This window comes from Electrona antarctica (genome assembly GCF_951216825.1).
Source record: "Electrona antarctica genome assembly, chromosome: 4".
In the NCBI taxonomy this organism is placed as follows: Eukaryota; Metazoa; Chordata; class Actinopteri; order Myctophiformes; family Myctophidae; genus Electrona; species Electrona antarctica.
The window spans coordinates 50856944-50879162 of record NC_136809.1 but is presented as its reverse complement, the minus strand read 5'-3'; the positions used below and the strand labels follow the sequence as shown (position 1 = coordinate 50879162).

Here is a 22219-nt window from a genome sequence, read left to right as displayed (position 1 = left end):
AGTTTGAGGCCAGAGCATGTGTCAGTGTTTTGGTATTGTGTGCATAATATGAATGTATATGCAGGTGTGTGTAAGAGAGGAGAGGGCGGTGGGGTTTCGTTGGACAAGCAGAGTAAGACATGCAAATGGCTAAATACCTTTTGGTTAAGCTTTGACCGACTGCTTCCCTCTGCTTTTATTAAGTATTGCATTCCACCCTTATGAATAGATGGAGATCTCATAGTCAACTTTGTAGCCCCATGCACCGACTCCCACTTTAAGAGCCGGAGGCCCCTCCATCTGATAGCACTTCAAATATCATCAGGTTAAATACGAGAGGAACAGCGAGTGATTCTCAAGACCACTTTGTGGTCAGTGAGGGGTGGGGGGGAGGGGGGGGGGGGCTCAAACCCCAGACTTGGTGTTGGAAGGACCAAAGGCCGGGTTACAGGGGCCAAATGGCACCATTTGTGAGAGCAAATTATGAAGAAATGTGGTGTGGGGGTCTCCTTTCAGAGTAGGTTGAAGGAAAAAAATTTCATGCAGCCCAAAAACTTGGTCTCACAGAGTCTGAATAGTGTTAGGGTTAACAATAGTAACCCAACATCAAGAAGGGCAGGATTGAGGTGCCCTTCGGATGTGTTGAGGGTTGAGGCAGTTTCTTTGAGTGGTGCTAGCCACTCCTATACGCAGCTATGCGTGTCCCTATGTATGCGTGTCCCTGTGTCTGTCTGAGCACGAACAGCTGAAACCTCGCTAATACCACTGGATGGCACTGTTGAGCAGCGACACACACACACACACGGGAGGAGGGCTTGTACAGTACTACAGCACAAGTATAGTACAGCACCACTCACTTCAGACTGGTCCGATTTCTTTTTTCAGTGGATGAGGTGGTCACGCAAGTTCTGTCGGAAAACAAATTCCCTCCGAGTGTATTGAAATCAGAGACAGGTCCTGCTGTCAGCAGCGATAATCCACACATACGCTCAAGACATTTTCTATTTTTCTCTCTGGCTGTAGCTGTCCTCGTCGGTTCCGTCCACCGTTTCCACATGAAAAGAATACAGGGGGGAGCAAATTTGGAGAGTGCTCCGCACCAATGTGTTTTAATAAGTCAGGCGATACAATACCCCACACTTCCTACATCCATTTTTGTCAGTTCTTTTAAGTGAATCCATGTTCACTCCTCCTCACAGAGTGTTTCTCTTGAAAAAGCTGTAAAGGTTTATTATTTTCCACACCGTCGCTAACCTCATCTTTAACAGATGCTGCGGTTTGTGTCCCGCTTTTGTCAATGCACTACAAAGCTTCCCTTTGTGAGAGGGCGAGTTCTTAACTTAACGTACGTATTGGCTGTCTTCACAGAGTACGACGTCCAAACAGAGTGGTCAGGAAAAGACCACACAGTCTCAAGTCAGACTATCACTTCAAAGACCTTTTGACACCAATGCCAACCTCTCTAAAACCTTCCGGCGTTGGGTTTCCCTCATTCTTCCTACTTTCACCATAATGCTCGCACAGTACTCATAACTAAGGGTCCATTTTACACTCCCGAGTTAAATTATCAATACAGATTTTTCACTGGGCATGCCTGTACAAACGTTGTACTTATTGTGCCTCCAGACCACAGTCTTGTGTGTCCAGCCAGGGTTGCCAGACCCCGATTCGATTAAAATAAACATGTGCACCTGTCTCCAGTGAGCAGCAGGAGAACCAAAAGTTGAGGTGCAGGCCCGAGACATTCTTCTTCCTTTACAGTTTACCATTTTGAAGTGTCGGTCAAAAATGTTGCCGTTTTCCTTCATGGGTGCAAAGAAAAACCTCAGAGGCGTTGAAGATTTTTTACGTTCAATGACAATGAGCTGCAGCAGCATTATAATAAAAAATTATCCATAATTCAATGAAGACAACAACAACCTCTAGTACCTACAGTGAGGATTTTAGAGTGGTGATTAAGGCTTTTAAGCATTTAATAACACATCTAAATATAATTAATGTTGATGGCCGAGTGCCTGTTCTGGCCCGAGTTGCTTCTTGGGCGGTCATTCAGGGAACAGAAGTTGTAGAGAACATTAGTTGCAGTAAAACTGCCTCAGCAACAGTCTGATAAGATCATAACATTTACTGGAGCTAAGCTGATACCTAGTCTAATGGCTATTCTGAGCACAACCTTATAGGTGCTGTAGCTCAGCACAAATACATGGATCCATTGACTCTTGCAACCTTGACAGCAAAGACGTTACCAAAAATGAAATACAAAAACTAAATACAAACAAAATTTCGGATAGGGTCAGTGATATTCTTTTGTTAATAGTTTTTTTTTGTTAAAAAGGTTGAAGTTCTTCATCTTACAATAAACAAATGGAATCTCTTCGCCCCACCGACTTCAACTTCGACACACGGGTTCCACGCCACCACAGGTAGTGCGGTCGTGCAGTGCCCGGCCTTGAGTTGTCATGGTTGTCCAGAACCGCCAGAAAAGGGAGACCAGAGTTCGAATCCCGGGTGTTACAACGGATTTAACAGTTTTTTTTTTTAAATATATATATATATTTTATCCCACAATTTTTGTAACCCATTTTTCACCCCTGTGTCAATTATCTAGATTCTAATGTGATCCTGTGCTCTACACACCCTCCGCCAACCTGGGGGGGGGGGGGCAGCGGACTGACTTCATGCTTCCTTCTATGCATGAAGAGTCCAAGCTGCTTCTTTTCACCTGAGAGGGGGGAGTTTGGACATAGCGCGTGGAAGGAACGCGTTATTCCAACGAGTACCTTTCCCCTCCATCAGGCGCCCCGGCTGCCCAGGGGGAGGCAGTTTAGAGACCAGGATTACTGCATGTTTTTTGTGAGGGTACCTATACACTAGGGGACACGGGGAGAACATGTGAGCATACTAGGGTGAGTATGCATTCTCAATTGGGCACAGATTTAGTTCTGATCATTGCCTTTCTCTCCAACTCTTTAATAAACAGATTTTATTTTCTGTTAGGTTGACAATTTCAACCAATCTTGTTTAATCTGACTGTATCCCATGTGCGTGCTCTGCCCTGATTGGATAAAGTTGGTATCCCACAACCTGAAAATACATTTTCTGTTTAATACAGAGCTGCAGAGACCAATAGGCTATACTTTCAGAATAGAGAGCTATTTAACACTTATTTTAAGAAAACAATATTCACCATATAGCCTATACCTTTAGGCTAATTGAAATGTGATACTGATAGCCTATGTGGATATTTTGTTTAAAGTTGGCTAGAAAAATATATCCATCCATCATCCATGCATTCTATCCATCTATTTGTCTGAACGTGGAGACAAACGGGAGTAGCATCAGAAGTCGATAGGCATGTGTCATTGATTGATTGATTGAAATATTTATTAACATTTTGCAGAATTACAGTACATTTCGAGCACAAACTCAATACAAAGGCTGTTAACTGTGAGTGGACGACCCAATTAAGCATTACACTTGTTTACAACAGGGTCCACCATGTTCAATTCATCAAAACATTTAGAGACGTACAAATAGACACTTCTATATAGACAAAGAACAGAACAGGAATTCATACAGAACAGGAATTCATAAACAAAAGAATACATTGCAAGAAAGAAGACAGTCACAAAAGAATACATTGCATTTGCAAGAAAGAAGACCGACGTCACGTATCTCATTCGTATAGACTAGTGAACTTGACTCACTGCATGCAGACAATCCAGACATTGCAGAGCCGCCCATAAAGGCTGCGTCTGCGTGCGTGAAGAGACGCGCTATATAAAGCGCGGTGTGCGATTCAGTGCGAAGGACACCCGTGGGTTAGTAGGCTAGGCTCGAAGAACTGCATGTTCACGTCACCTCGCCAATCTAACAATCTATAGCTGCAGATAGAAATGGATCATTTTAAACGAACGTTATTATCAATTTAAAGCATTTCTGACTGGACTGGTCTGGAGAGCGCTCTCTCTCTCCATCACCAAATGGAAACATGCTTGCAGATCATGTTCGCCAAATTGTTGATATAGGATTCGGTGAAATTGTTGCGTCTTCAATGGATTATTTCTGGATTATCACTTTGTGAAGGAATATCATTTCGTAGCATTCGTTTTGAACACCTTTCTTAACTGAACGGATTTCTACCCCATCTATTGGTGAGTTGGCCTATTTGTTTATAATCTAAATGAAAGGTAGCCTAAACTAAAACGAAATTAAAGCAATAGTCCTATCAAACATAGATGAGAAGTTTCACTTAATTGTTTTTTGCATCTTTTGAAATGCTTTGTGATTCTACAGACTGATATAGCTATACCGTCCTTGAAGGGATCAACAACATTTTATATTTGATATGATATCGTTCATCAATAATGTTTATTGGAGACATCAAGCCTGCATGTTTGATATACTTTGGCTATAGGAAGGTAATTATGCCGTGCATATAAGAAATTAAGAATATAATAATTCAATCAAAAATATAAACTAGATATTTCAGACTTAGACTAAGTATATAGGCTAATTATCCATGCATTCTCGGTTTCATTTCCATCAAATGTTTGTAAACACCGTCAAATCCCACTATAAACTTGAGGAATGTGTCTGAGGTCGCTACAGCACTGTCATAACTTGTCCTTGGCTCTCTCTCTTAGTCATACTTAACAAGGTTCACGGGGTGAATGGGCTTTGTGTCAGCTGTTGATAATTTGTGGTCTGTGAATTTTTGGGAAAACATTCTGAACATTTACAGGCTACTGTAGGAACATATTGAGTATAGCATATAGTCTCAACCAGCTCAGTGGCCTTGTGGTTAGAGTGTCCGTCCTGAGACTGGGAGGTCGGGGTTCAATCCCCAGCCGGGTCATACCAAAGACTCTAAAAATGGGACCCAGTGCCTCCCTGCTTGACACTCAGCATCAAGGGTTGGATTGGGGTTAAATACCTGCGACATACTAGCGTCATGTCCAGGGGGTGTACTTGCATCAAGCTGCCTCACGCTACAGAAACAGGAGATAGGTTCCTGCCCTATGGCAAGGCTACTTACTATATAGTCTCAATAGAATATATATATTTTTATTAAATCAAATATTAAATACAATTATTTTCTTTATTAGGTGCATGTTTCTTGACAATTCAAACCCATATAGGCCTACGTCTATCCGGCTATCTCAAGAGAATGTCAATATTATAGGCCTAGTTCTTATATAGCAGGGCTATATTATAAAATGACTGCCACCCGCACAAATAGGAGTGAGATATCCTACATTAAGCACCATATACTGTGCTGGTGGACAATGTAACAGAACAGAATGAACAGAACCAGAGGCTGATGTATAGCAAAAGTGTCAAGTTTATTCAACATGTAGAAAAATATAATAAAGTTTAAAAAAAATATACATTAGGGAAGAGGGGTTATTAACATGATCCTAAAAGTGGGACTGAGCCCAAGGGTAGGTGATACAGGGTGAAGGCTTCAGGGACTTACGAGTCCTAGCTCAAACTAAACATAGCCTACTACAACAAATAAACCAATCAAATCCAAACAATATAAATAGATTAAATACGCAAAAGCAAATACAGTAAGAGCAAACAAAATCCAACCCATGGATGCAATGTTCAGATCAGATTCTATAAATGTCTTCTACATCCTGACATTTTTCTGAAAAAGCTATGTTTCTATGTCAGTCGTTCTTCGATTTTTCAAAAATAGCAGACCTACAAGCTCGTAGCGCGCCACTCGGTGGCGCGCTATGAGCTTCTAGATCTGCTATTTTTCAATAGCTAAAGCATAATGCTAACACCAAAAGGGGTTCCCGCCCAAAATGGGTGAATGTGTGCCCAGTGCATGTCCTCAACACCACTATATGATATGGCACATGGCCCAGCAACAAACAACATGGTAAAACACATGCAGTCTCAAATACGATATGGCACCGTGGGAAAAACAGTTAACGGTCGGAGCTTAGGTTAGGTTGTCCTACAATAGAATGATACGGTTACCCCTCAATATAGGCCTACACATTCATTACATTATACAAAATATATAGCAAAATGACAAAAATACAACAAAATACCAAAACAGACCCAGTCAATATACTCCTGCACTGAACTGTGGATGCAGTGGTTAACCCAGGTAATGATTTACTATATACAGTATGTATGGGTTTATTTTTTTAGGGTGCATTAGTCATTTATAGTGTATAGTCAATGAGTGACGTATAGGTGTAAGCAGAGTAATATAGTAAGAGAGTGGCGACACTAGCGTTGTTGACTCCCATTGTAACAATGGAATGCGGAAGTGCTCATTGTATCTCAATGCATGGGATAGTTCCAGCCATAGGAGCAATGTTTGGAACTATTATAGCCCATAGGCACCCACTTTGTGGCGAGATCAAATCGTGTCGCTACTCTCCTACTCTCCACTCTGGGTGTAAAGGTGGTTGCACACTGGACGCGTTTTTTGGAAAACCGATGGAGAAATGCAGCTAAAAATCTGAAAAACAAGCTCTTTCTCATCTCTTTCTTTCACACTCTCCCTCCCGTCCATATATGAATTATTCTTAGCAGTGGACTGTAGCTGCATGGGCTACTCATAAAGGTTGGCAATATGACTTCAAATCAATAGCACTTAGCAAACAATTACAATAGAAAACTTGTCATATAGTGTTTGCGTCGATTCATTGATATACAAGAAATGGAAATAATTAATCAAAAATGCTTCTTGATTATTAGACGGCAGACTGCTGGGTCGAGCGCTGGCGCTTTGGCATGGGGGGCCAGATCAACATGGAAGGGATTCTGTACTGGCCATATATGGGTCTTGAGTGTACAGGGTTTGATGAGGTCAGATCAACATATGGAATGTCAGAACAGGAAGGACGGGTGGGGAAGATCAACATATGGAATGTCAGAACAGGTCAGCTCCATATATGGAGATCTAAGGGTTTGAGGTCAGATGTAGAGTTGCTGGCCAGGTCCATATATGCAGATCTAGGTGATGATCAAGTCTTCTCCATGTGTGTTATGTATGTTATCCAGGGTTAGATGAGGTCAGTGTCGTGATCTTCATATATGGAGATGGCCATATATGGTGGCGTGACACGTGTCACAAGGCGTAACCATATGGAGGCGTGATGTCACGAGGCATGACCATATATGGATGCATGATGACATGTCATGAGGCATGACCATATAGTTCAAGTTCTTTATTAGTGTCCCCGGGGGGCAATTTGGTTTACAGCAGGTCGTAGAGGTTTGAAACGTAAAACACAACAACAGACATTTCACAACAGTTGCATCCTGGACACCCCTGCCTTCCCTGTATGCAAACTGAAGAGGGTCAAGTAGGCTAGTTCTTGCTTGACTAGCTTCTGTTTCATGATCAGGGAGGTGATATATGCAGGTGTGATGTCACGAGGGGCGTGACCTTTATGGAGGCATGACTAATGGGAGATGTAGGTTTTCATAGTAAATGCAATTAGGCTAACAGTTGTTGACTATTAAACATTGTCCCCATGTCAATAACCCTATATTAAAACCCATTCCCCTACCCTTTACAGACTCCTGTAGCAATGATCCCAGCTCTCCCTCACAAAACAACATCACACCTGACGAAATGACCCCATATTAATCAAAATGAATTATCAAAGCATTAGTTTGAGGTTTTCTTACCAAGTACTATAGGTTGAGAAACACCTCAGGTCCCCAACCAGGTCCCCAACAAACACTCAAATCAGGCTTCTGGCCAAACAGAGGCCACACCTGCTCACCCCTTTTATGCACTACCCTTAAAGGGACAGTGCTACCATTAAATATCAACATCAACCACAAACAATATGATTCATTTAAACAATATCCAATGTGTACATGGGGCGGCGGTGCAGGGGTAGAGTGGCCGGATGGTAACCGTAAGGTTGCCAGTTCGAACCCGGGCTCCCCCAGAGTTAGTGTCGAAGTGTCCTTGAGCAAGAAACTAAACCCCTAATTGCTCCTGATGTGCTGGTTGGCCGCCATCAGTGTATGAATGTGTGTGAATGTAATGCAGAATCTATATAAAGTGCCTTGGGTAAAGGCGCTATATAAATGCACCATTTACCATGGTGGAAAGTACTTTGCTTGAGTATTTCCAATTACCAATACTTTTATGTTCAACTCCATTTGTTGTATAGGCCTACTCCACTACAATTATTTCAAAAATGTTGTTGAATATTGTGATTATTATTACAAAACTTTTGAAAATAGCAGATCTACAATCTCACAATGCACGTGATGCTACGCACGAGCTTGTAGATCGGCTATTTTCAAAGGATTTGAAAACTGTTAATGGGACATTCTGCATAATGAGTACATTTACTTTTGGTATTAAGTACCATTATTTGGATGCCAATACCTTTGTACTTTTACTCAAGTACATTTTGAATACCAGGCTTTTTACTTAGTTGTAACAGAGTACTTCTATATTGCAGTATCGATACTTTTACTTGAGTATAACATTTAGGTATACTTTTTCCACCACTGTTTATTGACCTATACTCTTTCTCCTGCAGGCTCCCTGTGCCATGGGCCTTGTCGTCATAATAACCGTCATATTTCAACCATGTTAGCGATGAGCCACTACAACGCCTCGGCCCCCCATCACCACCACCACCTCCTCCTCCTCCCACCGCTCTCAAACCACAGCCGAGGAGGAGGAGGAGAGGTGATGGCCGAGGAGGTGTCCAACATGGAGGGCCTCATCATGTCCCCGTTCCAGCACGGGAACCTCACCTCGGACCAACAACAGCGGCCCGGTACCTCCAGCGAGCCCGTCGCGGCCATGCTCTCCATGACCCTGGGCATCATCTCCAACATCGTGGCCCTCGTCATCCTGGCCAACGCCTACTCCCTGCAGCGCCGCCGCTCCAAGGCCACCTTCCTGCTGTTCGCCAGCTCGCTGGTGGCCACCGACTTCGCGGGACACGTGGTGCTCGGGGCGCTGGTCCTCACGCTCTACCTCTCGGGAGGGGTGTCCCCCGAGGCCTACGGCGAGGCCGACGCCATGTGCCAGTTCCTGGGCGGCAGCATGGTGTTCTTCGGCCTGTGCCCGCTCTTCCTGGGCTGCGCCATGGCCGCCGAGCGCTGCCTGGGCGTCACGCAGCCGCTGCTGCACTCGTCGCTGGTCACCACGGCGCGGACCAAGATCTCGCTGTCGGTCATCTGGCTGGCGGCGCTGTGCGTGGCCATGCTGCCGTGCTTCCGGCTGGGCTCCTACACCTACCAGTACCCGGGCACATGGTGCTTCATCCGGGTGCTGGAGGACGACACCCAGGTAGGGATATGGAGCTCTATATACCCGATACCCCAAAAATAAAAAACCTGATAACAAGCTTATTGAGCGAGTACCCGGTATCAATAAGCTTTGGGCTTATCAACAGTGGCGTGCACAGACATTTAGAGGGGCAGGTGCTCAAGTGAAAAAAGGGCACCTTGTGCAGCGCGTGGAACCGGCCGGTTGCCTTAATAGTGTGAGATTTATAGATTTTGGGGCATAAATAATATATTAGAAGCTTTTTTTTATCAAGAATTGATCAATGTCACCATGGTCCACATACTGTACACTGTACAAAAAAAATTATATATATATTTTTTTTTTCAAAGGGCACATTGCTGTCCAGAGGGCAAGGGCAGGTGGTGCTCTAGCACCCCCTAGTGTCTATCTGTGCACGCCACTGCTTATCAAGCCTGTTATTGAGCATAGCGGCTCATGACGTCATGTTTAAACAATCACGACAAGAGGTCAATCATCCAGGCTGGCACAAACATGTCGGTCTAAAAGTGTATTGATACCAACCAGTGCTGTCCAGGTCCAACAAAATTACACTTTTAAAGTGACTGTAAACATATTAACCAGTTAACAGTTTCTTCAATATTATTTTCCAAAAGTAAAAAGGTCAATTGCCTCCCGTCTGTTACTGTATGTGAAGGCCATAGTAAAAGATACTTGTTCTCTCTTCAGAATGTATTGTCTCCCGTCTTTCCACTAAATAATAGAAAATGCTCAAAAATAGTGAGCTCGATAAGCCTGATATGATCGATAAGGTGCTCGTTATTATCAATAATTAAAAATGAACGAGCCTCCATCCCTCTATACACCCTGCAGGAGGCGGACGTGGCATTCGTGGTGCTCTTCTCCGGCCTGGGCCTGGCGTCTCTGGCCGTGGCGCTGGTGTGCAACACCGTCAGCGGGCTGACGCTGGTGCTGGCCCGGCTGCGGAGGCGGCAGCCCGGCAGCCAGCAGCACCGCTGGCAACAGTCTCACGACATAGAGATGGTGGCTCAGCTGGTGGGAATCATGGTCACCTCCTGCATCTGCTGGAGTCCTCTGCTGGTGAGATGCAGATCCCTGTTGTATGCATTGATTGATTGATTGATTGAAGTATTTATTAACAGTTTGCAGAATGGGTACATTTCACATGAAAGCACAACTCAATACAAAGTCAAAGTTACTGTGGACGACACACTGATAAAGCATGACACTTTGAGTACATTTTAATGCCAATACCTTTGTACTTTTACTCAAGTACATTTTGATTTCCGAACCTTTACTTGTAAGTTGGAGTAGTTCTACATTGCAGTGTAGATACTTAAGTAAAACAATTGAGTACTTTTTCCACCACTGCCTATATGAAGCTCAAACAAACACCGTACTGTACAGATATGGAGAATCTTCTTTGTTGTGCTGTTTGTTAGTCATGCTGGATAATATACAGGTACGTGCTGAAGTTGTAATTTATAGCCTTCACAACACACTGGATCTCTGAGGGCTTATTCTTGGATGCCAGTACTACATATTATATACACTATATACTGTGTGAGTACCAAAGTGTAATGGACTATACATATTTAAGCAGGCAAGTTACGGTTGAGTGTACTGCAACTGTATATGACTTATATGTACCATCTTAGCTGTCTATCGTGTACACACACACACGCACGTGCACGCACACCAATTTAATATGTACTTGTCGGTAGGTGAGTAGTTCACTTATCTTATAGATCATTTTCCGTTGTAGATGTGGAACGATCTAGAGCTTCCTTCCTGTGTTCAAATCACATGTACTCCTTGAGCTTGTTGTTCGAACATGCTAAGAGTTGTTGTTTCCACCAGGCATTATCTATTTATGTTGCCCTGTTCATTATGAATTGTTGTTTTGAGAAAAGTCCCTTTGGCTACCGAGTGTACGGCACTATATGGTTCAACACTGTTGTTTTAAACGTGCACTATAAATCAAGTAGATTGGATTGGATCCTGCATTTGCATTCTGACAGGCATAATGAATGAATAGTTAGCTATACTGTATTGTGAGGAGGTCCCTTCGACTTTGAAGTTTCCTGTGATTCTAGCATTTTCTATTTTCTGTAATGGTTTTATTTAAAAGGCAGCGCTTTTTTAATTCAAATATGCAAAAATGTGCAGGTTGTTAGTATTGATTCGATATCTGAACCCAGTGTTTCTAAATTCTAACACAATGATGCTATAAATGCCTGTGTGCTGTCGCTTGTTTAACAGATCTTTGGCCTGATGTCAGTGATAAGATCCTATAGAGATTCCATCGGGGATGATCTGTCCACCTACAAGACCCTGATGGTGATGGGCGTGAGGCTGGCGGGCTGGAACCAGATCCTCGACCCCTGGGTCTACATCTTGCTTCGCCGCGCCGTCCTTCGCAAGATCTACCTCATCACAAAGCGCCACGGGAGTATGAAGGGCAGTGTCTTACGGCGCTGGGACCTCACCTCCTTTCACAGCTCAGAGAAGACCACGGTCAACAAACTCAAACATCTGAGCTGAGAAGGTCTCCTCTGGAGTTTTCTTGCCTCCATAGAGCGTCGCAGTCCCGCCCCCTACCAGGGCCCAGGAAATGATTCTCCGTTCATTTTCCTCATAGACATTTCAGAAAGTATTTATTTAAAGACGTTTACGCCGCGGACAAAGCAAACTCGAGTCGTGACAAATCATGACAACAAACACAATTTTTTGGGCCGAACAAATAATTAGAAAGAAGAAAAAAAACGGCAGGTTACAACACTTTTTGTTGTTTTTCTTCTTTGTAATTATTTGTTTGGTCCAAAATATTGTTTGTGTTGTCATGAGTTGTCACGACTCGAGTTGGCTTTGTCCGCGGCGTAACCGTCTTTAAATAAATACTTTTTGAAATGTCTATGGGAAAAATGCATTGGGATTAATTTCCTGGGCCATGGTAGGGGGCGGGACTGTGACGTTCTATAGCCCATGGTCCTTGGAAGTCAAGAAGCCCGCTTCTTGACTTCAGCTCAGAGAAGGCCACGGTCAACAAACTCAAACATCTGAGAATTGCCTCCATAGCCCATGGTCCTCAGAAGTCAAGAAGCCCGCTTTGGATATTAAAACGTAGAACTAGAGAATGTGGCTATGTAGCAGCACGAAGGTGAATGAGCAAAATAAATGTCAAGATGCAGTCGTGTGCAGATGCAGTACGGACAGATTGTGTCTGTCTAAACACAGCAGCAGGCACAACGTACAGAATTTGACATCAGATGTGACCTTTATTTTCTATTTCCATTCACCTTGAACACTTAAATTGCATCTGTTAAACAAGCATATGAGTGTTTTAAAGCTTTATACAACGGATTTGATCCTCTGATCTCATGAATGAACGTTATTTCATACTGTGATATTGCACATAGGCCTATTTTGGAAATATATATTTTCTAATGTTTGCTGACAATAAGTGTCCATTCCTTATTTTATGTTTTCACTTTGCCTAGCAGAAGTAGGCTACATACCCATGATAGCATTTTTAAACATTATTTTTTAACAGGTGTTTACTTTGAGGAAATGTCATTTTAAAATCATTATCAAGTTAATCTACAGAGGAGGAAAGATGCATCATTTTGCAAATGCATGTTTTGAGCCAATAATCCTAGAACATATTGTTGAGCGATAATGTAATGTAACATTGTTGTATATCTCATTTTGAGGTTTGACAAATGTGGAAATAATTGTGCAATAATAGCATGAATGCTGAATGGAAAATGCAGGGTTATGATCCAGGAAGGTAAAATCTATTGGAAAAACCTACGGTAATATTCAGCCGATTGTATTCTGAAAGTCTTTATTTTTAAGCTGCCTCACATAATGTAAGCAGTGTTATGCTGGTTAAGTATAACAAAGAAAGTACACTATTTCCTTGACTTAACACCATGAAAGGACTTGTGTATTATTGTAAATTCAATATGCTAACTTATTACTTGAATCCTCAATTTTATGAGGATATATGAACCGAATGTAAATAAAAAAATAATTGAATGTCACCATTTAAAAGCTATAACATTTTCTGTTCTTTCATTTGATTTCTTATCTATTCTATTTATTCTGTTTTAGTAATCTCTCAAGAACAGTTTCGTTTTTTTTTGCCGATGAGTTCCCAGTTTGATATTTAGTGACTTGACATGAGGTTGTGTTGACTTTGAGGAAAAAAAGTAAAAAAAGTAAATATGCATTGTAGGCTACAGAGGCCAGAGAACTCAACCCCCAAATATTTTGTACATGATTGGACACAGACCACAAACCTTTGATGTGCACATATTGTACATGTGCGTTAGCCTGGCATGGCCAGAGCCAGACAGACTAATATCACTGCGTAGATATTAGTCTGGGACTTCGGTGTAGAAGCACTTTGAATATAGCCTGGCTAATAAGCCAGACCGAATCAGCCGTTGGCAAAAAAAAACATTGCCTGCCGGCGGATTACGGTCTGGAGAGGCTCAATTGTACGCCCATTTCCTACACCAGAGAACTGGTGTGGCCAATCGGGACACGGTATGCAATATGGGCGGGCTTTGGTACAGTGACGTTCAATGCTTGAGACCTTTGACTGACAGTAGCTCTGACCAATTGCGTCAAAGAGAAAATGTTTGAACCCGCCCCCCGGGAAACAAGATCCATACACAGCATCTCCAGACTCAAATACCACACGACAGTGTGATTTGAGTCTGGCTTATTAGCCAGGCTACTTTGAATAGTGGGCTCTGATTGGTCACCCACAACTCGGGGGTGAGCGAAATGTAATTCAAACTGAGGAGTGCCAGACCAATCTCCCCGGGGATTATTTACGTGGCAGATTTGTCTGGTTTCCAGGCTACATACATGCATGCGAGAACGTGTTTGGACCACACCAGGACACAGGGACGTGCACACATAGACATCAAAGGGGGCTTCAGCCCCTGCCCTTTTACCCGTCTGTAAAACAACTGCCCTCTCCAGACCACGAATGCAGCATTTACTATGATGGAACAAATGCAAATGCCACTCCGTTCCTTCCATGCCATGCTGGAAGGCAGCATTCAGGAGAATTCCTTTTTTTTTTAACCGAAGTCTCCTGAACTTTTTTTGCGTTGAACAAATTTGTTTAGAAATCCATGTCGTACTGCACATCGCCACTGGCTAAAGAGTGCGCCCCGAAATTATTTTTGTCCAAAAGTGCCCTCTTATGGGATTTCAGCCCCTGCCCCTCTAACACCCTGCCAGGACACCAGGCATGGAGATTCACAGATCCAAGGAAACGCACTTGTGAGGTGACAGACGGGGCTAGGGGTTGCCCTCAGCAACATTTTCCGCTTGGAATTGGGGAAACCAGCTCTTGAGCTAGCTCAATATAAATATGTGCAGGTTCCTTCCCTGCTGGGCCCTCAGCATTTAAAACAAATTCTAGACATAATTTCATTGTTACATTGCGTGGCTGGTGTCATTCGACCACTTTACCATCACAGAGAATTGTGTATACCTTGTGGCACTGGCAGTATAATCATATTGTACATTGAAGCAGGCTAATATTGTGCATGTGTGCGTGCATATTATGATAAGGGTAGACAGACACTAGAGGGCAGCACAAATAGAAATTCAGGCGTTAAATACAGTAGCCTACTAGCTACTACAGCACATAGAAGCAAAGGGCAGATTCAAAACAGGGTCAGTAGGTAGCAACATACTGGGACTATAGGACTCGAAAAATAAACAGCTGTTTGTGGTTTCTCACGGCTGCACTATGAAAGATTTTAAGCAACAATGTAAATCACACTATATGCAATTGAACGTATGTCTAAGATCAGCCCATCAGCCATCTCCGAATGTTATTCAACTCTTGATTCAATTCTCCATATGCAGACCGCGGCCATCTTACCATATAAGTTAATGGCAAGGTGCTACCTAGGTGCAACTTCCAATGGCAGCCCATTCATCCAAACAGAAAAGTCCTATCTGATTGTATTAAACAATGTCAAACTCACCAACATTGCAGCTGTACGGAAAGCTTGAATTATTCTCTTTCTATCCTCAAAGTGTTTGTTTCATAAAAATCCCCTGTATACATGTTATATATGAGCTACTTTGTGTCCTTCCAGTGCTGGAGTTTGGAAGTGCTCGTTAGATATCACTCAACTGCACTGTGTACCACCTGTTTTGAATTAGCACATAATGCAAGAGGCAGCAGGACATTGCTTTACTGAAAACGAGTGCTTCCAAACTCTGATGGAAACATGGCCGCGGTCTGCAAATGGTCAATACCTTCTTCTGTTCAGTTCTTCAGTTAACCATTCCAACCATTTTTTTGCCTATTGACGGGGAGAGAAATGGGGGGGAAGACACAGCAAAGTTCGTCGGGATCGGGACACAAACCCGGGACACACTGTCATGCTGGACCAACAGCCAAAGGTGCCCGGACCGTTAAACCAGCCCAGGGCCTTATAACCATTCCAAGTTAACCCTTCCAACTATAACTTGCCAAATCAACAGTAACTGAATTCTGACGGGCATCTTGGCCCCAACTTTGTGCTAGGTTCTTCTGACTTTACTATATAATCAGTGCAATCCATTGCAGAGAGAAACCATTAATAATAATGACAGTCATTATACAGTAGATAGGAAGCCATGCTTACATAATGTTTCTGGACTGTGGCTATCAAGACGTTCACCACAGTATGTGATACTGAGGGTGGCTGGGGGGGGTCTGTGGTCTGAGGAAGTAACAGGAGGGGTGGTGGGTGTTGTGACCCACTCATAAATCATGTGAGTGAGCCCTGTCAAAATGTCAAGGGTCGTGATAAATCACTCATGATGACCTGTCAATCAAATACAAACGAACACACGTCGTATGTGCACATGTTCAACCACTGAAGCCCTATAGACCAATTATTATTAGTTTACAAACATTGGGACTGGGCGCACGGGCGACTGTTTCATGTAATCAATTCCCAACAGATCTCCAAACCTGTTGTTTTGGGGAGCGCTGGTTTCAGTCCATTCAATCTCTCTTGTGTGTTGGCTAGTGAGATGCACCCTAGGAGACATGTATACTTCAAAGCGCAACAGTATTGCGCACAGAGAACAGCTGATATACAAGCTCACATCGCATCGCGGATGCGACTGTTGCGAGCGTAGAGGTCTGCGTGCGCGACACCATCGCGGGACGAAGCATAAATTATACTTGATGGGTTGCAGGTGCGGGTGCAGCCATGGACAAACAGGCTCTTCATGAGCGCACCTCCCGTTCTTATGACAGCGACTGGAGGGAGGTGTGGTTTTGAGGACAACTGATTTGAATTGCTATTATTGTTCAAACACAACAGAAACCAGTGGATTATATATTTCAAGGGCGAGAGATCACAATAAAAATCCTAATCATTCTTCCTCCACACTGGGAGAAAAACAGCATCTGAAAGTTTGATGGGGCATTATTTACACGTGAGTGCAGTTAGAACTTTTCCATTGCATCTTATGAGAGGCAGGGTTCTTGTGCTGCCGGCCTGCGCGCATGCTGCTGCTTATCAGTGTGACGTCGTCTGTTAAGGCGTCTATGCTATTTATATGCCGACTCGATGTCTCAACCGACCCCAACCAAGGGGCCAGTGAGGCTATTCAACGTTGAAGCTCTGGGCCCTAGTGGTAGGAGGAGGGACTACAGGCGGACCTGTGGATTCATGACCGGGAAACCCCGTGCAGCTGGGCTTTAACATTGAGCGCTCGGTTGCACTTCCGCATTTGACCACCAAAATTTGGTGGTCAAATGCGGAAGTAGACGTTCTGAGACGGTACTTCCGGCAGTCTTCCGGGTGCTTCAAAACGCCACTGAGCAACTTCCACTGACATGAATAGCTGGGGGGGCCAGTTCAGTCTCTATCTTTTTATATACTCTATGACCCCAACCCTTACCCCTGCAGCCATGATCTTTATGGCTGGGGTACAGCAGGCCTTATTAGCAGCACTCTTTCTTCACCAGAATAGTGACCACCATACAGAGTGCCTGAACAATATTACGGCCACTTTCTGTGAGGGTACACTTAGTTTCTTTGGTACATCCTGGCCAACCACACTCTTCGTTTCTTCCTTATTGTAGATTGGGCTGTCACCTGTCAAAATAAATCAACACCAAGCTTTAGAATGTGTCAAGTAATGGAGTTGGAACAACTGAAGTTCGGGAGGTTTGGCCAAGCAGAAGACAACCAAGCCAACCCACCTGCCACTGTCAACTCCACCCATGCCACCCATGCCACCCACTCCACCCTTGCCACCCATGCCAACCACTCACCCACCTCCAACCAGACTGACCACTCCTACCTCACCTATCACCGGGGGTATTTAAGCGCAAGTTTAAAAAATGGCAGCGTGCTAGTTTCCGGTAACCCTCCCTCCCTTTTCTCTTCTATTCCCATCTTCTCTGCAGGTTCCAGAGGGGGTTTCTACACCATCGCACAGGCTCTTGCCTCGACCCCTAAACCAAAGTATCTGGGTCCACGGCGCCCCCTCGAACCCCCTAATCCCACTGCCGCCCACGTCCTGTGCTCTTGACCATCTAAGCCGCACACCGCACGCTTGCGTGTGGTGATGACCTTAGATGACCAAGCCCGCATCCCCGGTGTCATTCGTGCCCCCGACCATCTATGCCGCATCTTAGATGTTCGTGCCGGCACCTCTAATGGCATCCCCCCCCCCCCCCCCCCCCCCGACCTGACAATCCAAGCCGCATGCTACACGTTCGTGTGTAGCGATGCCCCTGGATGGTCACGCGGCACGCCAGCGCCCCACATGTCATGCGTGCCCTGACCACCTAAGCCACACACTTCACGCTTGCGTGAGGTGGCGACCTTAGATGATCATACCGGCACCGTTAATGGCATCCCCCGCCCCTGGCCATCTAAGCCACACGACGCACGCTTGCGTGTGGCGATGACCTTAGATGACCATGCTGGCTTCCCCAAGTCTTTCCATGCCGTGGCCGTTTATGCCGCACGTTCCATGCTTCGCATGCAACGTGCCCATAAACGACCATACTCCACGTCTATTCAATAAACCATCTAAAAGGTTCTTATGTCTGATGCTTGGTCTTTCCTAGTGAACAGTGCATAACAACAAGGTTAGTAGAGAGCAACAGTTACACGCCTGCAGCATTTATTGAATCTGCAATAATTTAAACTGCCGTTTGTGTCATGAGCACATCCACACAGAACCAGCGGTTTAATTGTTATTATTATTTTTTTAAGGCCGATTTGTCATCACAAAATAAAAGCATCAACCTATGAGACATCGTCAAATTTATAGTTTGATATTGAATTGTTTTCTGGCGCAATTTCGGATTTCGTTTATTCATCACTCGCCTGGTGTATAAGGACCTTTATGTGATAATACTTTGTTTCTGGAGAAGGAAGGAGATAAAAGTTAGGGCAGGGTGTTTGGCTGAAGTTCTCTGAAAACCGATCATACATGTAACTGTTGACCACTGTTCATTGTGTGCCACTAAAATTGCATTGAAGGGATGAGGTGGACTCTATTGAATTGGATGAGACAAGCGAATTACTAGCTGCAGAGAAGGCGTGACTTTGGGGTAAGTGAAAATAATTATAATGATGATATCGAGGGATGTCTAAACTCACATAAATCAATCAAAAGTAGCACAGTACCACAGCAAAAAGAGTCCAAGAATATAGATACTCCACTGTTACGTTCTTAGCTTACGCATGTTTCATGATAACTACTTTTGATGTATGCCATGCTTTTTGTTTTTGTTATTGCTTAATGTAAATCGCTCTGGATTAAGAGCGTCTGCTAAATGCATAAATTGTAAATTGTAACCCCCTCAATGACCACTGGTTCAGAACCACTGCCAAGAACATTTTCATGTTTTTAATATCTTTGTAAAATCTGTAACATTGTTACAATTTACAATTTACAATTTAGCAGACGCTCTTAATCCAGAGCGATTTACATTAAGCAAGAACAAAAAGCATGGGAATACATCACATATGTAAAATGCATTTATCGCGAAACATGCGTAAGCTAAGAACGTGACTAGAACATATCTATATAATGACACTATACATATAAACTATAACTAGAACATATCTATATAATGACACTATACATATAAACTATACATATATGCTATACTATGCTGTATATGTGTGCTATGACTACATACAATGCACTTATTGTGCTGTCTACATGACATGCTATAAGTCTGTTTCAAATGCTATATAAGTCTAAGAAGTGCTGTCTAAGGGGGGTAGGGTAAGTGCTATGGGCCATGATGGAGTCTGAAAAGGTGGGTTTTCAGACTACGGCGGAAGATCGGGAGTGATGCTGCAGTTCTGATTGCAACGGGAAGTGCATTCCACAGTTTTGGGGCCAGAAGGGAGAAGAGTTTGGGACGTGTGGAGCGTTGTCCCGGCGTTTTTAGTGAGGGTACTTCCAGCTTCCCTGCGTTGGCTGATCTGAGTGCGCGGGAGGGTTTGTAGGGTTCAATCATGCTGGCAAGATATGGGGGAGCCATACCTTTGGTTGCTTTAAATGCCAACATCAGAGTTTTGTATTCTGTGCGGGCAGCGACCGGGAGCCAGTGCAGGGAGCGGAGCAGGGGGGGAGACATGTGAGAATTTTGGCTGGTTGACATTGTTACATGTCAGTTGTGTATAAACTACTTCAGATATAATGCAAAGTTTTAATGCTGGAATCTAATCATCAACTGCTTTCCTGAATGTTTGAACCCAATAAAACTCAAAACTAAAAGTAGCTGGCTAACCATTGTGAGGCTAAGTTGACAATCAAAGGCATGCTAGGTGTTAATTAATTTGCATGTCATTGTGTAAATTTACTTTCCTCCAGTTAGTGTGTGCAAGCATGTTCATTTGACTCTGTGACGCACATGATAAAATTGTGCAGAAACAAGCCATTGTGATTTTTTGGGTTTAATCCTTTTGGTAAATGTTGCATTTATATAGCTGCACTTACACTTTTATCCAAAGCGCTCTACTACTCTACTACTACTCTTCTATTCTACTGTACTTTCTGTGCTTTTTTGTACTCGTCCCAAGAAGGGGTCATCCCTATGTTCCCCAGGTTCTATATGTTCCCCAGGTTAGGTTTCTGGTTTAAGGACTTCAGTGTTTTGTATATACAATTGTATGTATAAGTACAGAACAAAGAATGTTTGAGTCTGAGCAATTATGTTTTAGTTTATTTTATGCCAGTGTTAATTTTTAGTTGGCTAAGACTAGATAGTTTAAGTAGCCTAGGCAGGCCTAAAGTTCAATGGATTGTTCAAAGACTTAAATCAGAATTTGCTACTAAAAGTAAGACTACGTTGCTAAAATACTTTTAGTCTTACTATAATTACTAGGTTAGGTTTATTCTAAGTGGGGAACAAAGAACCTTTTTTGCATGGTGGGGAACATAGAACCTGGGGAACATAGGTACGCTCCCAACAAGAATTGAACTGTATGTTTCCTTTCCTTTTATACCTCTTTACATGGTTTCCTGTTTTTTGAGTGGTGCAAACCACTCCAACAACTGGCTTTGTTAGTACCTGTGTGTGTTTGTGCCTGTACGGTTGAGCATGGTTGCTATGGTTAGTATGTGACGTCACCACATACCATGAACGTGTTCTAATGTACAGTAACTATAACAATAAATGTGTAGTTGCACCACTCAGTTCACACAGGTGTGATTTTTATGTAGAAGACTAGAAGTGTATATTTGTACGTCTCTAAATGTTCTGAAATTGAAAATGGTGGACCCTGTTGTGAACAAGGAAAAAAATACAAGATATATTGTACCAATTCAATTCCTTTCCAGAATGGAATTTCAAGTACTGTACTTGGAATGGAATTTCCAGAACAATGGAGGGGAGTAAGCCATTCATTATCCAGGCATAATTTTCATTTGACCAACACAAACTGGTTCTAACTGGTTCTAAATGTTCTCCTTTGACAAACAATGTTCTAATATGAGAAATAAGGTAAAATAAACATGAAATATGAAATAAACACGGGCGGGGCGAGATATCCATGCTGTAAAATAAACATGAAATAAACACGGGCGAGATATCTGTGCGTTGGGGCGAGATATCCGTGAGTTGGGGCGAGCTATCCACGCTTTGGGGGCGGGCTCTCCACGGCTCGGGGCGAGCCGTCTTCACTTTTCGAAATTCTGTGGCGAGCCGTCTTCACTTTTCGCCGAGTTGGAAAAGGGGCGAGATGACCTGGTACCGGCCAGAAGAGGCATATAGCGGGGGTTCAGTTATGTTGCATTCATTTATTGATAATCATTAGGCCTATAGCCTATGTTATTTAAAGAGAATAACCTATCATAACACGAACATAGGCCTAAATTCCTGCAAACATATTGTCATTAACCTATTCATTCATTCATTCCTTCATTCATCCATGAATAAAAAAAATCTATTTAAATAACATTATTTTATAGAATTGCGACAAATGCAACCTGACTGTGTCAGATGGTGGCAGTATTGAGTTCACGAGTAGCCTACTGTCCGATATCATCACTGGGGAGTAGGGAGTAGGTAGTAGGGACTAGGCCCAATCCCAATCCACTCCCTTGCTGACTCAATGAGCCCTCACTGATTTAGCTGCGCGTTCATGTGAAGTCTGCGGGCTTGAGGGATGTCCCATTTGAAATCGGTAAATCAGTGAGGGCTCAGCCCCGCCCCTTTATGTGCCCTTTGCCAAAGTCAGCATCGATGCTGACTTTAGCTGACTTTGGCAAAGAAATTACCCACAGTTCATAGCGTTACCAGGGGAATGAGGGGGATCCTCCGAACGTCAATCATTTAAAGGACCACTTCACCACTTTTCAACTTCTCTTCCTATAATTGGTCCTAACTAATGTTCATGATAAAATACCACAATTTTTTTCTACTCAGTCTGTGTCTCATAGGAA

The 22219-nt window shown here is 43.3% G+C and overlaps 1 protein-coding gene across 1 annotated transcript; it reads left to right on the top strand.

The window, feature by feature from the left end:
- The first annotated feature begins 3816 nt into the window (after positions 1 to 3816).
- Positions 3817 to 11812, top strand: LOC306922588 (prostaglandin E2 receptor EP1 subtype-like). The gene is made up of 4 exons (XM_079500297.1): positions 3817 to 4133; positions 8520 to 9280; positions 10112 to 10339; positions 11522 to 11812. The coding sequence occupies exons 2-4, from the start codon at positions 8570 to 8572 to the stop codon at positions 11801 to 11803; spliced, it is 1221 nt and encodes a 406-aa protein (XP_079356423.1). The 5' UTR covers positions 3817 to 4133; positions 8520 to 8569; the 3' UTR covers positions 11804 to 11812.
- The last annotated feature ends 10407 nt before the right edge of the window (positions 11813 to 22219 follow it).